Genomic DNA, 15,981 nt, shown 5'->3' on the forward strand with positions numbered 1-15,981 from the left:
TAGTCTGGAACCTGGACTTGTTATGTAACCCTAGGCAAGTCTCAAAACGCCTCTGCCTTCTTCAGCGCAGCACAGAGATATCAGTAGCGTGACTCCCTCACAGTCACTGTTATAATTTCTCAGTGTTCAAGTACATGAAGCTTTTGCCATGCTTACAGTGGCTACTCCTAGCAGTTGTGTTTGGCTGAGTTTCCTCTACTTGCCTTTCCCTTCTATGTTCAATACAAAACACCTAGGTGACCAAGACATTAACTGCTATAATCGTCCTTTAAAAACCAGAACACATGGCAACCCTCAGATGACATCAGAAAACAAGGCATCCCTCCTTATCCCGTGTCTGANACATCAACTAACATAGAGTGTGTGAACTGCTGGGATGGGTAACCTGCAAACAAATACTGTGCTTGTCTAAAGGAATACAGAGATTATTAGCCCTAGGAGTTTAGAGTTCCCACTCAGGAAAATAAAATAAAATAAAATAAAATAAAATAAAAGATAAAGCCCATGCCTGATGATGAAGATGCTGCCTTAAGGCCCTGAGCACATGGCTGTGCTACCACACTATGCATGCTACCTCTCCATCCCACGGCTGTGCCTCCGCACTGAGCTTGCACCTCCTCTCCATCTCAAGATGGTCTTCTGGGGAGAAGAAAGCCCCCTCTACTTTTTAGGGTGCTGGCTCTTGAGTAAACTTGCTTTTCTACAACTCTCTGCCATATACTGGCTTTTCAGTGTCGAGCAGATGAACACAAGTCTGATATCAATGGTTTTAAGTTTTTGATATGGTAACAAATACAAAATAGNGGTAATTCCAAAATACACAAAAACACCAATGATATCATGAAATTTATATTTCATATATACTTCATATATTTTCAATTAGTCCTATGGGTCTAGTATTTGAACTCTGTCACTTAAAGCCTGAAAAATGAACCCCAGTAACTTCCTAACACCTGCCTCAGAAACTAGTTTGTGATTTAGCACAGTTATTCTACTACCTGTCTTCAGTCCTTCAACTCTGCACTTTATGGTATTATTATAAGAAAAATTCAGCTATAGGAGTCAGGATTAATATCTTAAAATTAAGAAAGCTAAAAATTCAAGTAAACATGTAACTAGTTTTCTGTTTTGTGGAAACCTTAGGAATACAAAGGTAAAAGACAGCACACATTGGAGCAAACANCACGAGGCTTAAGTTTCCTAAGCCAAGTGTTTTCCAGAAAGACAAATGACATGACTACTGCAGCCCTAGAGTGATTTCCCTGAAGCATCTGAGAAGGTGGAGGGATCAGATACAACACCATCACTCACCTGCATCTCACAGGCAATCTTACCTCAGAGTACACTCCATCTCCACTTCAGATTCTGNAGAGAAAACACGGAAAGCATACTTGTCAAGTAACAGGGAAAAGCTATCCCCGGGATGCAACTGGCTCCACACTTGCGTCTCCATTGGCGAGTGTTGGCTCTTCTCCGAGGACTGGTAGAAACATGGATTCCTATGAATCTAATCAATAAAGAATACAGCTACAGCGGTGCAGCAGATTGTGAAAAATATAACTGAATATGAATGATCCACAATTCTGGTGTCCAAACAACTATGTATAAAATTACACTAAAAAGGTCAGTAAGCCTGGCACCATTTACTGCAATCATTTACATATGAGAAGGGGCTCTACCCTCCATTTCTGAAAGAATCCAAGATAACAAACAAAATTATCAATTGATGAGTTAAATGAACTACTCAGTGGATAAGAAAGATTAAAAAAATAAATAATTCCCAGCACGGGAAGAGTCTCCAGTTTATCCAAAATGTACCTGTCCCAGCAACAGCTCTCACTTGCTATGGATTTTCTCCTAATAATTTCTAACACAATTTAAAAGTGAAAAGCCACGANNCAAGAGATGATGATCTACTCTCTCAGCATCACTGCTTTCTTTGCAGCTATCTTAGAAGAGCAATTGTCCTTCTGAATAAAACTCCTTCCATGAAGATAATTTAGATTGATATTACATGTAACTGACACATATCAAAAACAAAATTAATACTGCATTATTTTAGATTATATTTTTCCACTGACTGCCTCCAATTACCAAAGATAGTTTCTTCAAAAGTTATTTTTNAAATATCTTCTGAAAATTGCAGATACAAGGCAGAGATAAGTACTAGCAGGTAAAGGTGCTAAAGTGGACAAGACCTGAGACTAGATAGATTAAATGGTTGTTTATAATCTTAAATTTTATTCAAATAAATCACTAAAACACATAAGGTAAATCAGCAATTTTAACACCAAATAAAAATTTTTAAAGAAAGTACCTAATAGTTATAGAATCATNAATCAGAAATAATAAAATGGAGAAAAAAATTACTCCATACGATTAAAGATCTCAGATTCTAATTCCCACCACAAAAGTGGCTAAGATCGGACCTGTTCCAGAACCTTGACACAATGTCAAGTTTCTAAAAACAATACCAAGAAAAGAGTAAAAAGATATTTTCCTTTCTTCTACATCTAAGGATCATGTTTACTGGAAAATTCTATATACATACACATACACACAATAAAATTTAAAAGATAAACATAAGTATAATTATAATTTAAATGCTTAACTTTAGTGCTTTATTGTAAATTTTCTTTTTCTATCTATAATCTGTACTTTTTAAAATGTGTTTATTGTATGTGGGGGCTTATGCACGTACCGCAGTATGCATGGGAGTTCACTCTCTCTTTCCACCTGAGAAGCACCCCTCATTTCTACAGTGGACTCTCATCCTCTCTCATTGTTCTGAAGGAGTGCTCAGCTTAGGAACACATCACTGAACTATTTACATGGGTTCTGGAGTCGACTCAAGACTTCAGGCCTATGTGCCAAGTGCTTTTACCTACCTGCCTAAATCCTTGGCCCCAAAGAAGTTCTGTCCTAGTTTCTAATATATCTAGCACAGTCTAGTATTCAAAAGATACTAGTAAAGTCATACATTGTTGTCTTTTTTTTTTTTTAATCATTTTATTTGGGAAAAGTGCTTCTTACAAAAGGGCAGCTGCAAAATACAGAGGCCTCTGCAATGATGCCGTGTTTTTAAGACTGGGTGAGTCCCGCGGAAGCAAAGCAGAGGGACAGATCAGAGCATCTCCCACGTTATTTCAGGAAAGAGAGCAACAAAATGCAAAGGTGAAATTCCCGCCAGGGAATTTTAGCAACTTAACTTTTGCTTGTCTTGTNGGTGGCCGCACCCTCCCTTTTCTTCGGTGGGGAAGGGTTCATTACTTCTGCAAACCGACAGATACCTCTGGTACAACCAGCACCTCAGTTTGGAATCCGCCTGTCTTCCTGTCAAAGCTCAGGGATACATTGTTGTCTTATGATTGGAACAAAGTCTAATTAATGACTCAGTAATGGTAAAGTATGTCTTCAAAGAAAGCAATTTTAACTGGACATTGCTAAATCCTATGCAGAAATCTGACTCACAGCCGGGCAGTGGTGGCACACGCCTTTAATCTCAGTACTTGGGAGGCAGAGGCAGGAGGATTTGTGAGCTCGAGGCCAGCCTGGGCTACAAAGTGAAACCCTGTCTCAAAAAAAAAAAAAAAAAAAAATCTGAGTCCTGAAAAAACTTAATGAGAAATTTTTCCATTAACATATTCTTTTATTTGTGCACATTTATATTATCAGTATTCTCACATAGCCACAGAAGTAAGAGTACATCTGAATATTTTTCACCCAACTATGGGGAGAACTAAGTACCTGTAATGAGCTAATTTAGGAAAGATTCTAGGCCTGGAGAGACAGCTCAGTGATTAGGAGCATGGGCTGTTTCTCTGCAAGGGACCCAGGTTTGATTCCCAGCACCCACACGGTGGTGCATAGACACTGGTAACTCCAGTCTCAGGGGATCCAAAGCCCTCTTTTGGCTTCCGTGGGCACTGCACACACATGAAACACAGACATACATGCAGACAGAACACCATACACATTAAATAAGTTTTGTTTAACTATTTGAGGTTGTAGAATACAAATGTCTTTAGTTAACACCAGGAGATTTTTAAATAAACTTGAAATCTCCATGCATTAGTATACAGGATGGTCTCCTAATAATGTATTTTTGATATATACATACACACACCACAAATAAGTGTAATTAGGCTTTACATATGTTGTAAAAATGATATTGGTTTATTTCTTTGCACATGTTACTTACCATCAGTAGGATTTGAATACTAACAGTACAATCTAGAAAAGTCTAAGCTCATTTTAAAAACAGAAATCCAATCATCAAGCGCTCTTAGGGAATCTCCCAGTCCAAAGCTGACGTGTCCACTTCTCCTTTCATCACATGGATTACAGAGCAATCAAGCTAAATCTTTCAGAATGTTGAGTGTTATCACAAATCCTTCACTTGAGGCCAGACAGATTACTATCCATCCTTGCTTTTCTGAACCAACTAAATCTAAATACATAACATATCAGAAACAGGAATAGAAATTCCCTTACTCTTCCCTTAAGGCCCTTCAGTATCACGTCTTTACTTTGAGCCATGGTAGTTCATTAGAAAGTAGATACTGAAGCGTAAGTGCTTTTATAAACCCCCTGCTATCCCTACCTCCAAACACCCTCGCCCTCACCGTGCTTCTCATCCCAGCTTTGACTTATGCTATCCACTATACGAAGAACCTGACACAGCCCAGGCAGCCAGTGGGTACCAGAGACACAAGAGCCAACTCCCCATAGTCAGTGAGCTTAACAATTGCAACTAAGACAAGTAAGAAACCGAAGCTCCAGAGAGGAGCCACAGCAGCTCCAGGCACTCAGTACAGCCCTGACACTGCTGAGGCACTTGGTACAGCAACTCCAGGGTGCTCAGTACAACCCTGACACTGCATGAAACCAAGCACTGCCTAGTTAGACAGTCCCTTGTTTGGGGGAGGGGCACATTGCACATACCCTTGGAGGGAGAGGAGTTTCCTCCCCTACCACGCTCTTCCCTATTCTCTTGAGACAGGGACTCTCTCTGAACCTAAGCTCACCATTGTTAGCTCGGCGGGCTGGCCAGCAAGCTGCAGATACACCGAGTGTCTCAGCTCCCCTCACACTGTGGTTACAGACACACATGCCTTCTCACATGTGTGCCAGGGATCAGAGCTCNCTTACGCAGGATGTGTACTTACCCTCATTACAGGTATCCTTATGGAAATTGTGAACAAAATTACAATTTACACAGAGGCAATCATCTTCCACAAGTCTAACCATTCAGATTCAGCTCTGTCCTATGAGAAATAAGTTACTATTTAGGTGCTTAGCTTGCAGGTATCAGGAGAATGGGTTCTGACATAAATTCCCTATCTCCAAGCCTTAGGTTTCTCCAGTCAGTTGCTAGAAGGACAAGAGGCAAAGGGATAAAATAAATCAATATACTCACTGGCTTGATTCGAAGCTGACTATCAACCACTTCAAGAATGGCATGTCTTCTGGATACTCTTTTGTCTGTTATCTACAAGGGAAAANAATGTCAAGTATAGCCACCTCCTGAAAAATAAACAAACCCTTAGCCACGCATATGAAATTAGTAGGCTAGACATTAAATATGTTATTAACTCAAAAACTGCATATCAACTAACTGCCCTCATTTAACAGATAACGAAATGATGGAGAGAGGAGACCTACCAAGGTCATGAAAGAGTAAATGAATACCATAAAAGCCTGCAGTCTATGTAGCCCCAAACCCTCCAGTCCCCATACATGAAACACACCTAGACAGGGGTTCTACTCATCAATCTACCAAACAAGAAAAGTGTATCCAATATGTACTGGAAACAATATGTAATAGGAAACATTTCAAATATAAAAATTCAGCTTGTCTTAAACTAAGGGGTAACTCTGAAGAGTGTGACCATACCACACAGCCAGACGCAGATAAGCAAACTGCATTTCTGTTCTGGGACCACATGAGGCAGGGGTAGGGGGACATAGCCCAAGCCAAACTCTGACACTGCAGAAGAGATCAGCATCTACGTCTTCAATATAATCACTTCCTGTTTTGAGTTAATAATGGTCAACTTACACTCACAATCATTTACCCACCTCAACGCTCCAAACTGCTTATATTTTAAATGCTGAACACTACTGCCCTTCCTACCTCGTAGTAAACATAATAGTTGAGATTAACTCGTTTAGCCCGGTCTGACACATGAGAGAAACCTCTAAAGCAACAACTCTACAACATCACGATTATCTCACCTGCCTTACGATTGGCTCNTTTACCATCGAGTACTCGAAGCTAAGCATGACATACAGCAGAACCAGCATTCTCTCTCAAAACATACTATAGAAACATATAAAGTCAAACCCAGTAAGGCTGCAAGAACATGGGAACTGCCACAAACAGGTACTCATTTTTCACAATCCACACTTAATAATCTGAAACACACAGCGTCACCACAGTGTGAGGACCACAAAAAGTCATTCTTCCCAAAAAAGAGTTAAGTTGAAAAATTAATTTCTAGAAAAAAATGTCTCCAAAACTTCATTTAAAATATAGCTTCTTCAAAGAAGTAAATATCCTAACTTAAAAAAAAAAAAAAAAAAAAACCCAGCTGAGAGACTCCCTCATGTTCTGACGTGTGCCTGACTGGGCCAGCGTCAGCTGCAGTTACTAAGAACGGACTTTATCATGTGCATCGCCACATGCTCAGCTACACACCAAGACTCGCCATAGTGCTACTGCTGCCACTGTTCATTCTACATATNTGGGTCCTGAAAGCCCAGAGGATTTAGGTAACTTGGGTGGTCCCTCTCAGAATACCCAGTGTTCAAGATCCTCGCTCTTACTAATAAACACAGGTGGTTTAATGTGAGAAAACAGTCACATGACTAGACCCATGTAATTCAGAAGCAATCAAAGACATGCAAATCACCACGGCAGCTCAGAGTAAGCCGGTCCTATTCGTATTTTGAGCATCAAGGCCTCATTGATACCTCCCTAACCATCAGAGGAATGCCAGGATAAAACCATGAGATAGCAAGATGGTTCCTCTAATGGTCCTTCTTAGGCTTCTTTCCTTTTATACACTAACTATAAGCAATAATAGATCTTTTATATCTATCTTTTAAGTGTGCCTAACACTAGGAGAAAAGGGGTATTTTGAATAATACAAAAGCACAGTGCGACCTCTGGTGGACACATAGTTTATTTNATTACTAACATCAGGTCTTCACTACCACCCCACCCTCCCCCCAAAAAACGTGGTTTTGCTAGGAACATACATGCTTGTAACCCCAGCTCTTGGAAGTGAGGCAGGAAAACTGCAAGTTCAAGGGGCGCTCTGGCTATGTTGTGAGACCCTCTCTTTAAAGGCAACTATATTTAAGATAACCTAAATTCTAACATATCAACACATCCTCCAAGAATCAACAGCTAGAGCAAAACATATCAAAATCTAAAACACAACCCNGAGACGGAAACTATAAAACTACCATGCTCATAAAAACATGAACACCAATCTGACAATCTATGTTGGAGCACAAAACTCTTATGATAATGGGGAAGAACACAGAGAAAAGAAACCAAGAAACAGGGCAGTAAGAACACAGAAAATACCACTCAGGTGGGAAATAATGGCAGAGATTTTTAAAACAATTTTTTGTGAATTTTTAAAATTTTATTTTTTATTATATATATATATATATACCTGTATGTTAGGATATGCATGTATGTACATTGCCCAGAGAGGCAGAATTNCAAGCATTTGTGAACTGCCTGACATAGGTGCTGGGAACCCAGTTCTCTGTAATAAGTTCCAGGCTCTTAATGTCTAGCCCATCTCTCCCTTGTGATATTTCAACTCGACCGGCAGGTTCTCTAGAGCGGCCTTTGTAAATGATATGTCTTGTGGCAATGCTAAATGGCTTAATACCACCAAATATAATTTCATAGTGCAAACTGCAAACGGTCTGGTTCCTACTCCTCCCAAAGAGGGTAAAGAATATATAGCATAGTGGCCATTTGTACATGTATCACCTTTAAATGACCAGTTTATACTCCAACTTTCTCATTTGAACAAGGCTAATAAAAAGCGCCTAACTCAAAAAGTTTTGAAAGTAGTAAATTAAAGTTATCTCTTTAGAACAATGACTGGTTCACTACCCAGACAACTTAAAGACAGCTACTGATACTACCAAAAGGGATACTGCTATTATTGGTAAGGCCCACCAGCCCAGCAGAGGAGGCCAGGAGATAAAAGAAGTTAGCTTAAGGGAGGTCACTGGGTGATTAACCTTCGCTGTGATGGCTCATACAGTACTGTAAATATTGTAAGCTTTGTAGGTCAACATGCAACACACTAACCTTTAGAGTACTATTCGTCTTTAAATACTAGTAGCGGTTTTGTTTAGTTGGTCTGTTTACATTTTACATCTTACAACCTGAACTTAGCTCAACTTGGATTTGGCCCTCGTTTGCCAGCGGGATAGGATAATGATGTTAACTCGTTCCGTTCAGGCATCAAAAAGAAATGTCTGGGACTTGACTAATGTTGTTTGAAAACTACTGCCCCAAACCTATAAAATCTTGACAAGCAGAGCCAAGGCGCGGAATCCCCTAGGACAGGAGACAGAGACAGCCTCAGCCGAGCAAGCTCTGGCTGCCCACGCCCACACTACCTCCCACACTTACTCCCAGCAGCGGCCCGCGGCCTATCACAGTCTGCCCCGGCCCCACGGGTACGCGAGGACCGCCGTCCAGAGGCTGCAGAAAGAAGTCCGAAGGCATGGCGGTAAGAGAAGGTTCCTTCGCCAGGTGATACCTCGTAGCCACCTCCCTCAGACTCCCTGGGCATGGCCNGAAGGGGTGTGAAACCCGAGGCTCCTTTCCTGGGGGTGTGCTTCTTCCCTTTCCGGAATCCCCACTCCTTGAGAGCCTGTGATTCGCGCACGGAGTACCTGTCAACTAACTGACCGCCAAACTACAGCTTAAAAACTGGAACTCACACCCACAATCTTCCAGCACTTCCTCTCACAGGACTCATGGAACGCTGGGTCTTGTAGTTCCCGACACCTCCCTTCGGCTCCTTTCCGGAGTGCAGACTGCATGGAAAAACTACCAATCCCAGAAGGCAATACGCGCATCTCTGCGCCTAGGTTGATTCGCGCTTGGGCAGGGGTGGGGCTAGAGTAGTCCTGACGTCAAGGCCTTTGGAGAGGGTTGGCCTGAGTGTTTAAATTACCACAGTGCTGGCCCCGTNGCCCTGTGACTTCAACAGNGCGGGATGTTCTTTTCCTAAGGGAGTATGATGTGTGTATCTGCTTCTTCCCCTTCTCTTCCATAAGGAGACGGCTTCGGCTAGAATAAGGCCTCCGTGGCAGGACTGTCTTCCCTACTCCAAGAAGTTTGCCTGGACTTAGACTTGTAGGGTTCAGCCTCAAGAGAGTCATTAACTTTCCTGAGCAGGAGCCACATGCTCATTTGGGGATGGATCTGCAGCCAGTGGAGCTTCTATTTTCAAAGGCAGAAGCCTGGCTTAGGCACTTGGCCCACGGGGCCGGAGAATCTTCCTTCTCTATAAAAGAGGTATATTCTCTGGCTGGGATCTGTAGCAGGCCTGTCTTTCTCTTTGGTGGAGGCCTGGATTGGGGGAAGCAAACCTAGGGTGCGGGGGGGGGGGGCAAACCTACAGGGACGGGATGGAGGGGAAAGGTGGTCTTTTCTATGGAGAAACCAGTTGCTAAGCTCAGGGCTCCCAGCTAGAGGGTAATTTCTCTTTGGAGGAAGCCTGGCCCAGAGTTTGGCACTGCTCTCTTAAGATCTTTTCCTTTCTTGTGGCTGAGGACAGCCTCAGCTAGGCCTTGTGTCTGGAGGGCTTTCTCTTCCATATTAAAGCCTGTACTACAGGACTCTGCAAAGGTCATGGAGTTGGAGTCTTATCCCCTAATGCCTCCATGAGGCACAAGGTCTTCTCTTCCCCAAGAGGCCACCTTGTCACAAGCCTAGGGGAAATGGAGTTATTCTAAAGAGTCACTATGACCCTCATTTTGGCTCTCAGAACAGTGGGCCTTGAGACTGGAATTTTCCTTAGTAATCTCATGCTGGATTAAAAAGTCAAAAGGCAGACCCATCAAGACGAGAGACTTATCCCCGGAGAGATTTCACAGTCCTGTCAACTTGTCAGAACACCTTGCTAAAGCAACTAGAACCACAGCAGTAATGGGCAGGGCCACACCTTGCAACTGGAGATGGCTCAGATATTCAAATGCTGGCCCCCTACTTAAACCTTAGCCTCATTTTAGGAGGCTGAAGATGAACTTGGGGACCTTGGAGCTCTTTGTCCCTCTTCCTAATCAAAACTCCAATGAAATCTATACAGAACCAGGAAACCAAAATTTACTTGGGCAGAAGGGAAGTCAGGCCAAGAACTCCAGGCAGGAACATGGAGGCAGGAACCAATGCAGAGGCTGTGAAAGATGTTGCTTTCTGGCTTATTCCTCATGGCTTGCTAAATCTACTTTCTTATGCAACCAATGACCAGTTGCCCAGGGGTGATGCCAATCCCACAGCAATCAGTAATCAAGAAAATAGCCCGCAGACTTGCCTATTCTCTCCATTGAAATTCCCTCTTCCTCGATGACCCTGGCTTGTGTTACGCTGACCCTAATCCCTCATTCTTATCCCAGGTCCTGTCCATGACTCAGACCCTAACCCTTAACCTTTCCCATAACCACAGCGGGCAGTTGGTGAGTGGCAGACTGCATATAGTGGTAAGCACTAGGTCCATATGGAATAAGAAACTTTTTCCATGTTTGTCAGTCTGCCCTGCTTGTGGACTGGCTCATTTAGTAGAACAGAGTAAGAACAGAGATTCAAAATCTGGGTGGGGCAGTTAGGAAAGCAAGCAGCCTGGAGAAGAGCTCTGCTGACACAGGACTTCTGGAAGCCATAGGTGGTTCTGAGCATGACAGACTTGGGTACTTCTGTGAGGCAGGTACTGAAAACCAGGTAGACTCATTGAGCAGTGGTCATGGAGTCTGCAGCAGTCAATGAGAGGGTTGAGCTGCCCAGCTAGTCTAGAATGATAGATAACCCTGTGCTCTAGGTTTGTCCCAAGACTATTTCCCCAGCAGAAAGCCTCACTGGCTACACACACACACACACACACACACACACACACCATATATTCCATATGGCTGGTTGCTGCTCTCTGATAATCTGAGAGAACCATGCTATCCAGAAGGAGCCTACATGCCCAAGATAGGCGAACACAAGAGCTCCATGCTGCCAGTCCTTCAGTCACAACACTGTGAGCGACCTGCAGAGAGCTGAAAGGAGGCATAGTGAACAAAGAAATCATTGCCTGGAGGCTTCAAGGCTTACTAAACTGGATCATAGACTTGGGGGGAGAGGCAATCTTGGTGTTTGTGNACCTCAATTTGGGGTGAGTAGGCACAGCACATGAGCCCCTCACATTTGCATTCCCTTCTCGTATTTCTATTACAGAGGGATACAACTATCCTCTAGACTTCTCCAGGGATGTTGGATGAGCACTTCAATGCCCGATTCCATCTCTGCCCTGTCTACCTGGAAACCCTACTTGGCTGTGTCAAGTGGGTCAATTAGGATATGGTTGGAAGAGTAAGTGTTGTCTGCCCTGTTAGGACAGTGTGGGCAAGCTAGAAGTGAACATGTATTAATTTGGTCAAGCTGTTAAAATGCTCTTGGAAGATAAATATGCCCTGCTGGCCTGGGACGCAGCATCCACCATCACTTAGCATCACCATCCCAGCAGCCACAGGATTCTTTTGTGCCTACTGTCCACCAGGTCTAGAACAGAAACTGATCACCATGGGCTGGGGCAGCTGGCCTGTAGATCCTGCATGTTGAGGGTTTCGATAGTCTCCTTCTGGAAATTTCCAGGTAGAGAAAAGCTCCCTGAAATAAAGAGGAGTCACCCAGCCAGGGTTAGATGCAGGGGCTGCTCTGTGGAGTTCTTGTTTCTAAAAGCAACATTGAGCCCACTAAGTGCTGGCCTAGGGTTTTAGACAAATTTCTGGGTCTTGGGGTTGCATTGACAGACCAACCGACACCAGACTCCCACAACACTGAGGGAGAGTCGTCATGGGTCCCAGTTGCTGAAAGGCAAAGTGTNGCTGAGACAACAGAGGTGTAGTTCTGAAAGGGCCAGCAGCAGCAGCCGGGGTTCACAATGAGCATCTGCTCCAGACCACTATGAGAAACAGCAGATGTTAGAGTGACTAACATTCTCATCCACCTATAGGAGATGAAAGCCACGCTATCACCCGCCAGCTGCTCCATCCACATTGGGCACTGGAATCATAACCAGGTGAACCCCACATGCCCCGCTATTTAAAAAACAAAACAAGACAGGCCAGACACACAGAACAGCTTGCTCTTGGAACCAGTGTGCATTTGTAACAGGGTTATGGGTACCGAGAATGGTCCCTTCCTTATACTACATTTTAATGAAACCAACGGCTGTGGAAGGTGGGATTTGGGTGGTATAGTCCCACTGAAGATCCACGAGATGCAGAGGTTAGGCGAGACAGAGTCTTTAGTACCAGGTGATGGTCACTAAGAGAGAATAAGTCTTGAGGGTGCGTAGAGGAACTTTCAGGGGAACTAAGTGGCTTTGATGGAACTCGACTTCGCCAACGCCGTCCTGAAGACCCAATCTTTGCCTTTCGCCTCCTACCTGAGAGAAAACAGGCAAGTGAGTGATGAGCCCATTCACCAAGCACCCTTACTCATGGCTTGCCTGTATGTTCCTCACCCTGCCCAGGAAGCAATGCAGTCACTTAACACCTATGGGTAGCACGCTCTTCACATAGCATCCCAGAGCAGCCAACAGGCAGCTACCTCACAGAGAAGGAAATGGTCTCCCAGACTTTAAGCCACTTGTTCCTCCAGGCAGCAGAAGCTTAGTCAGGGTATGAGGCACCTTTTGAGCCAGGCGTTCTGACCTCAGCCACCATGCCCAGTATTCAGTGGTCACTTCAGAGCTCTCAATGGCCATCCTTCCTGACCCCAGCTCTGCTGTTTCTATTGGCTGGTGTGTTCTGCATGGAAGGCTATGCCCAGAATCTCTTCGCTGTGTACCAGCTGGACAAGCATAATTGAGGTAATGCTGGAGGGGGTCAAGGGCCCAAGACAAGGCACTGTCTGTGAGGCCATTTCAGCTCTGTTCCCAGGGTTTGCTGCCAAGAGAGCAGTGGTGCTCACAACAGCAAAGCCGGGCAGCTCAAGTTCATCTCTGTAGATGGAAGCCCCCTCTGCAGGCCCTGCTGATGTCTGCCCAAGGGAGGTCACTAGAGTAGAATACGGGCTAATGGAAAAATACATGAGGGAAGCTTGGGAGAGCCTTTAACCCCTGTTCTCAGCAGCCCTGTGGCATGTGTTGGCCCATAGGGCAGTTACACCAGGCTGTCCATTTACCCATCTGGATTTCAGAGGCTTAGACTCTAGTTCGGCTCTCCTCTGTTTTTCTTGATGGGAGTGGGTAAGCTCTCACATGAACTTCTTTCTTGTCTTTACAGGGAGGTTCAGCTGGAAAGGCCAGCAGTGGAATCCAGTGGCAAGCCTGGCATTCTGTGCTGTGTGCTGCTCATTCACCAGAGCCTTGTCTACAGCACCACTGACTCTGAACTGGGGCAGCAGCACACAGGTTCTCTCCAGTCTAAGAAACACAAGGGCCTGCCCCGGAGGTCAGGAGCAGCATCCACACTTAGTTAAGAGAGCACCTGTCAGGCAACTTATCACTGCTTCTGGTTTTGTGGAACTATTGCAATGTTGCCAGGTCCCTCTGGAGTCCAGAAGAGAGATCCTCTTGCTTATTGAATCTGGCATTCTCTGATATTTTTGGTCTGGCAAACCTCACTGCTAGATAAATGTATATGCTCTCCCTGAACAAAGTTTCAGCTTCTTTTAGAGAAAAAAAATGTTCTCTATAAACAGACTGTATAAAGGACAACAAAAGGACTTGGGAGACTGGTTAAAGCAAGACCTGTGCCTCTGATACTATTCACTTTTTCCTANTAATTCCAGCAGCATCTAGAACTAGAATGAAGTAGTTAGAAGATCCTCGTGAGATTCCCAGGTCCCTGCCCTGAGCTTGCCAGGGATCCAGAGGCCAGTCCCATGTCACAGTGTTGAAACTTCACAAGTTACTAATATACCTTCTAACCTCCCATTTTATAGCCAAGAAATTGGGCCCAAAGAGATTTGTCCAAAAGCATCCAATCAGCACCCCGCACACAGACCTACAGCCCAGGTATCCTGAGTTTCAGCCCTACATCTACCAGACCCATTCCGAATCCNGGTTTCTTAACCCAGAAAGGATGACTACAAATGCAAACCCAGCACACAGTGCTAAAGATGCCCAGTGGACCCGAGCTCTGTCTGCCTTCAGTTCCTCCAGGCTCAGCTCAGAAGTGTGATCTTACCAGATGCGCCCTTTGGAGATGGAAGACGGGGCAACTTAAAGTAAAGTGGCGGCTTCTTGTACAGGTCAAAATCCAGGTGGCGCTGGCTCCAGGTCCACCTATCCCGGTCCAACACAGGCTTCAACACATTAGTAAACAGTGCGTTTTCCTGCCACTCCTAAAGAAGAGAGGCAAGTGAGTAAGGTGGAAGGACATCCCGAAGCACCCCCGACTTGAGGCCCTGCTCCTCCCTGAAGACCTCATTTAGCTCTCTGATGGGTGGCAGTCTAAGATCCTGCTGGCTGCTTCCAGTGCTGCTCTGAAGACCCCATACTTGGAACCCACCGGCTGTGAGCCAGGCCTGGCGGGACTTCTTCTGGGCTTTCTTCTCCTCTTCCTTTGGGTCCTGAAGATCCACCATAGCTGAGAGGTAATTCTGTGAATANGTGAATCTCTTTCTTGGCTCCTGGAAGTGAGAAGACAACTTCTTGTAAGAACAGCATTAAATAGGGCTTAGTAACAACCAAGCTACCAAGCAGGTATCAGAAACATCTAGAGGCANAGACACAAAGTCCTGACACTCTGTACTCAAACAGGCAGACCTGTGAGGGTCACATCATTGTCCCCTTTGACAGAGAAATCTGTTTTCTACGTGTATTGGGTGCTAAAACCCTAAAGGGTTTTTCTTATGGCTGACAGTTGTCTCCAAAGCAACACAGTGTTTCCCCAGAAGAACGGCTTCTATACTGTTCTCAACCATGTGTGTCTGAGAATGTGCTGGGCACCTCNGGCTCTCTCTAGAGCATGGAGAGTCAGACTCTTCTCCTCTCACCTGATCCTTTGTCCACTGTCCCTAAGTGGTTGACTTCACCCACCCTTGGTCAGAGAAAGAAAAGCTTTATGTATGATGGTTTNAATGAAAATGCCCCTCCCCCAGGCTCATATATTTGAATGCTCAGTCATCAGGGAGTGGAACTGTTTGGGAAGAATTAGGAGATGTGGCCTTGTTGGAGGAGGTGTCCCAATGGGAGGTGGACTTGGAGGTTTCAAAAGCACTCTCCAGCCCGTGTCTCTTTCTCTCTTCCGGTTGCTCATTTGCTCAGCCCTGGGGATCAGGAGGTGAAGCTCTCAGCTTCTGCTCCAGCAACACACCTGTCTGCTTCTCACCAGGATGGTTATCGACTAACCCTCAGCCCCCAATTAAATGCTTTCTTATCAGAGTTGCCTTGGTCATGGTGTCTCTTCACAGCAGCAGAAGCGTAAGACAGTGTGTTAGCCAGCTGCCAGGTNGCTCACCTTGGCCATCTCTTTAAGCATCTGCTTCTTAGCAAGCTCTGTGGAATTCATGGTCTGGGCGCTGTAGTTGTGGACAGTTTTGTTCTCAGGGATGGCAATTCTAATGACTTTCCTCATTGGCTTTTGAGACTTCTTGGTGAACTGGTAGGCTTCTGTGATATTTTTCTGAAGAGATAGATACAAGTTGTTACCCATACCAGACCCTTCTCGTGTACAGTAAATGTTCTCTGACACAGAGCCACAGTGCAGAAACTGGTCAAA

General features: G+C 44.5%; 2 protein-coding genes across 2 annotated transcripts in view; both read right to left on the reverse strand.

Annotated features, from left to right (window-relative positions):
- Aplf (aprataxin and PNKP like factor) overlaps positions 1–8,955 on the reverse strand; it is a 42,454-nt gene extending 33,499 nt beyond the window's left edge. The window contains exons 1-3 of the mRNA XM_029478224.1: positions 8,672–8,955; positions 5,420–5,491; positions 1,335–1,507 (exon numbers count right to left, since the gene is read on the reverse strand). Of these exons, the coding sequence (XP_029334084.1) occupies positions 1,335–1,507; positions 5,420–5,491; positions 8,672–8,767 (341 nt within the window). The 5' untranslated portion in view covers positions 8,768–8,955. The remainder of the gene's footprint in view (positions 1–1,334; positions 1,508–5,419; positions 5,492–8,671) is intronic.
- Positions 8,956–12,403: 3,448 nt separating this feature from the next.
- The window catches only part of Kiaa1257 (KIAA1257 ortholog), a 45,143-nt gene continuing 41,565 nt past the window's right edge, over positions 12,404–15,981 (reverse strand). Inside the window, exons 14-17 of the mRNA XM_029478225.1 lie at positions 15,721–15,885; positions 14,684–14,890; positions 14,446–14,602; positions 12,404–12,698 (exon numbers count right to left, since the gene is read on the reverse strand). Coding sequence (XP_029334085.1) covers positions 12,466–12,698; positions 14,446–14,602; positions 14,684–14,890; positions 15,721–15,885 — 762 coding nt within the window. The 3' untranslated portion in view covers positions 12,404–12,465. The remainder of the gene's footprint in view (positions 12,699–14,445; positions 14,603–14,683; positions 14,891–15,720; positions 15,886–15,981) is intronic.

This window comes from Mus caroli, chromosome 6 (assembly GCF_900094665.2).
Source record: "Mus caroli chromosome 6, CAROLI_EIJ_v1.1, whole genome shotgun sequence".
NCBI classification, from domain to species: Eukaryota; Metazoa; Chordata; class Mammalia; order Rodentia; family Muridae; genus Mus; species Mus caroli.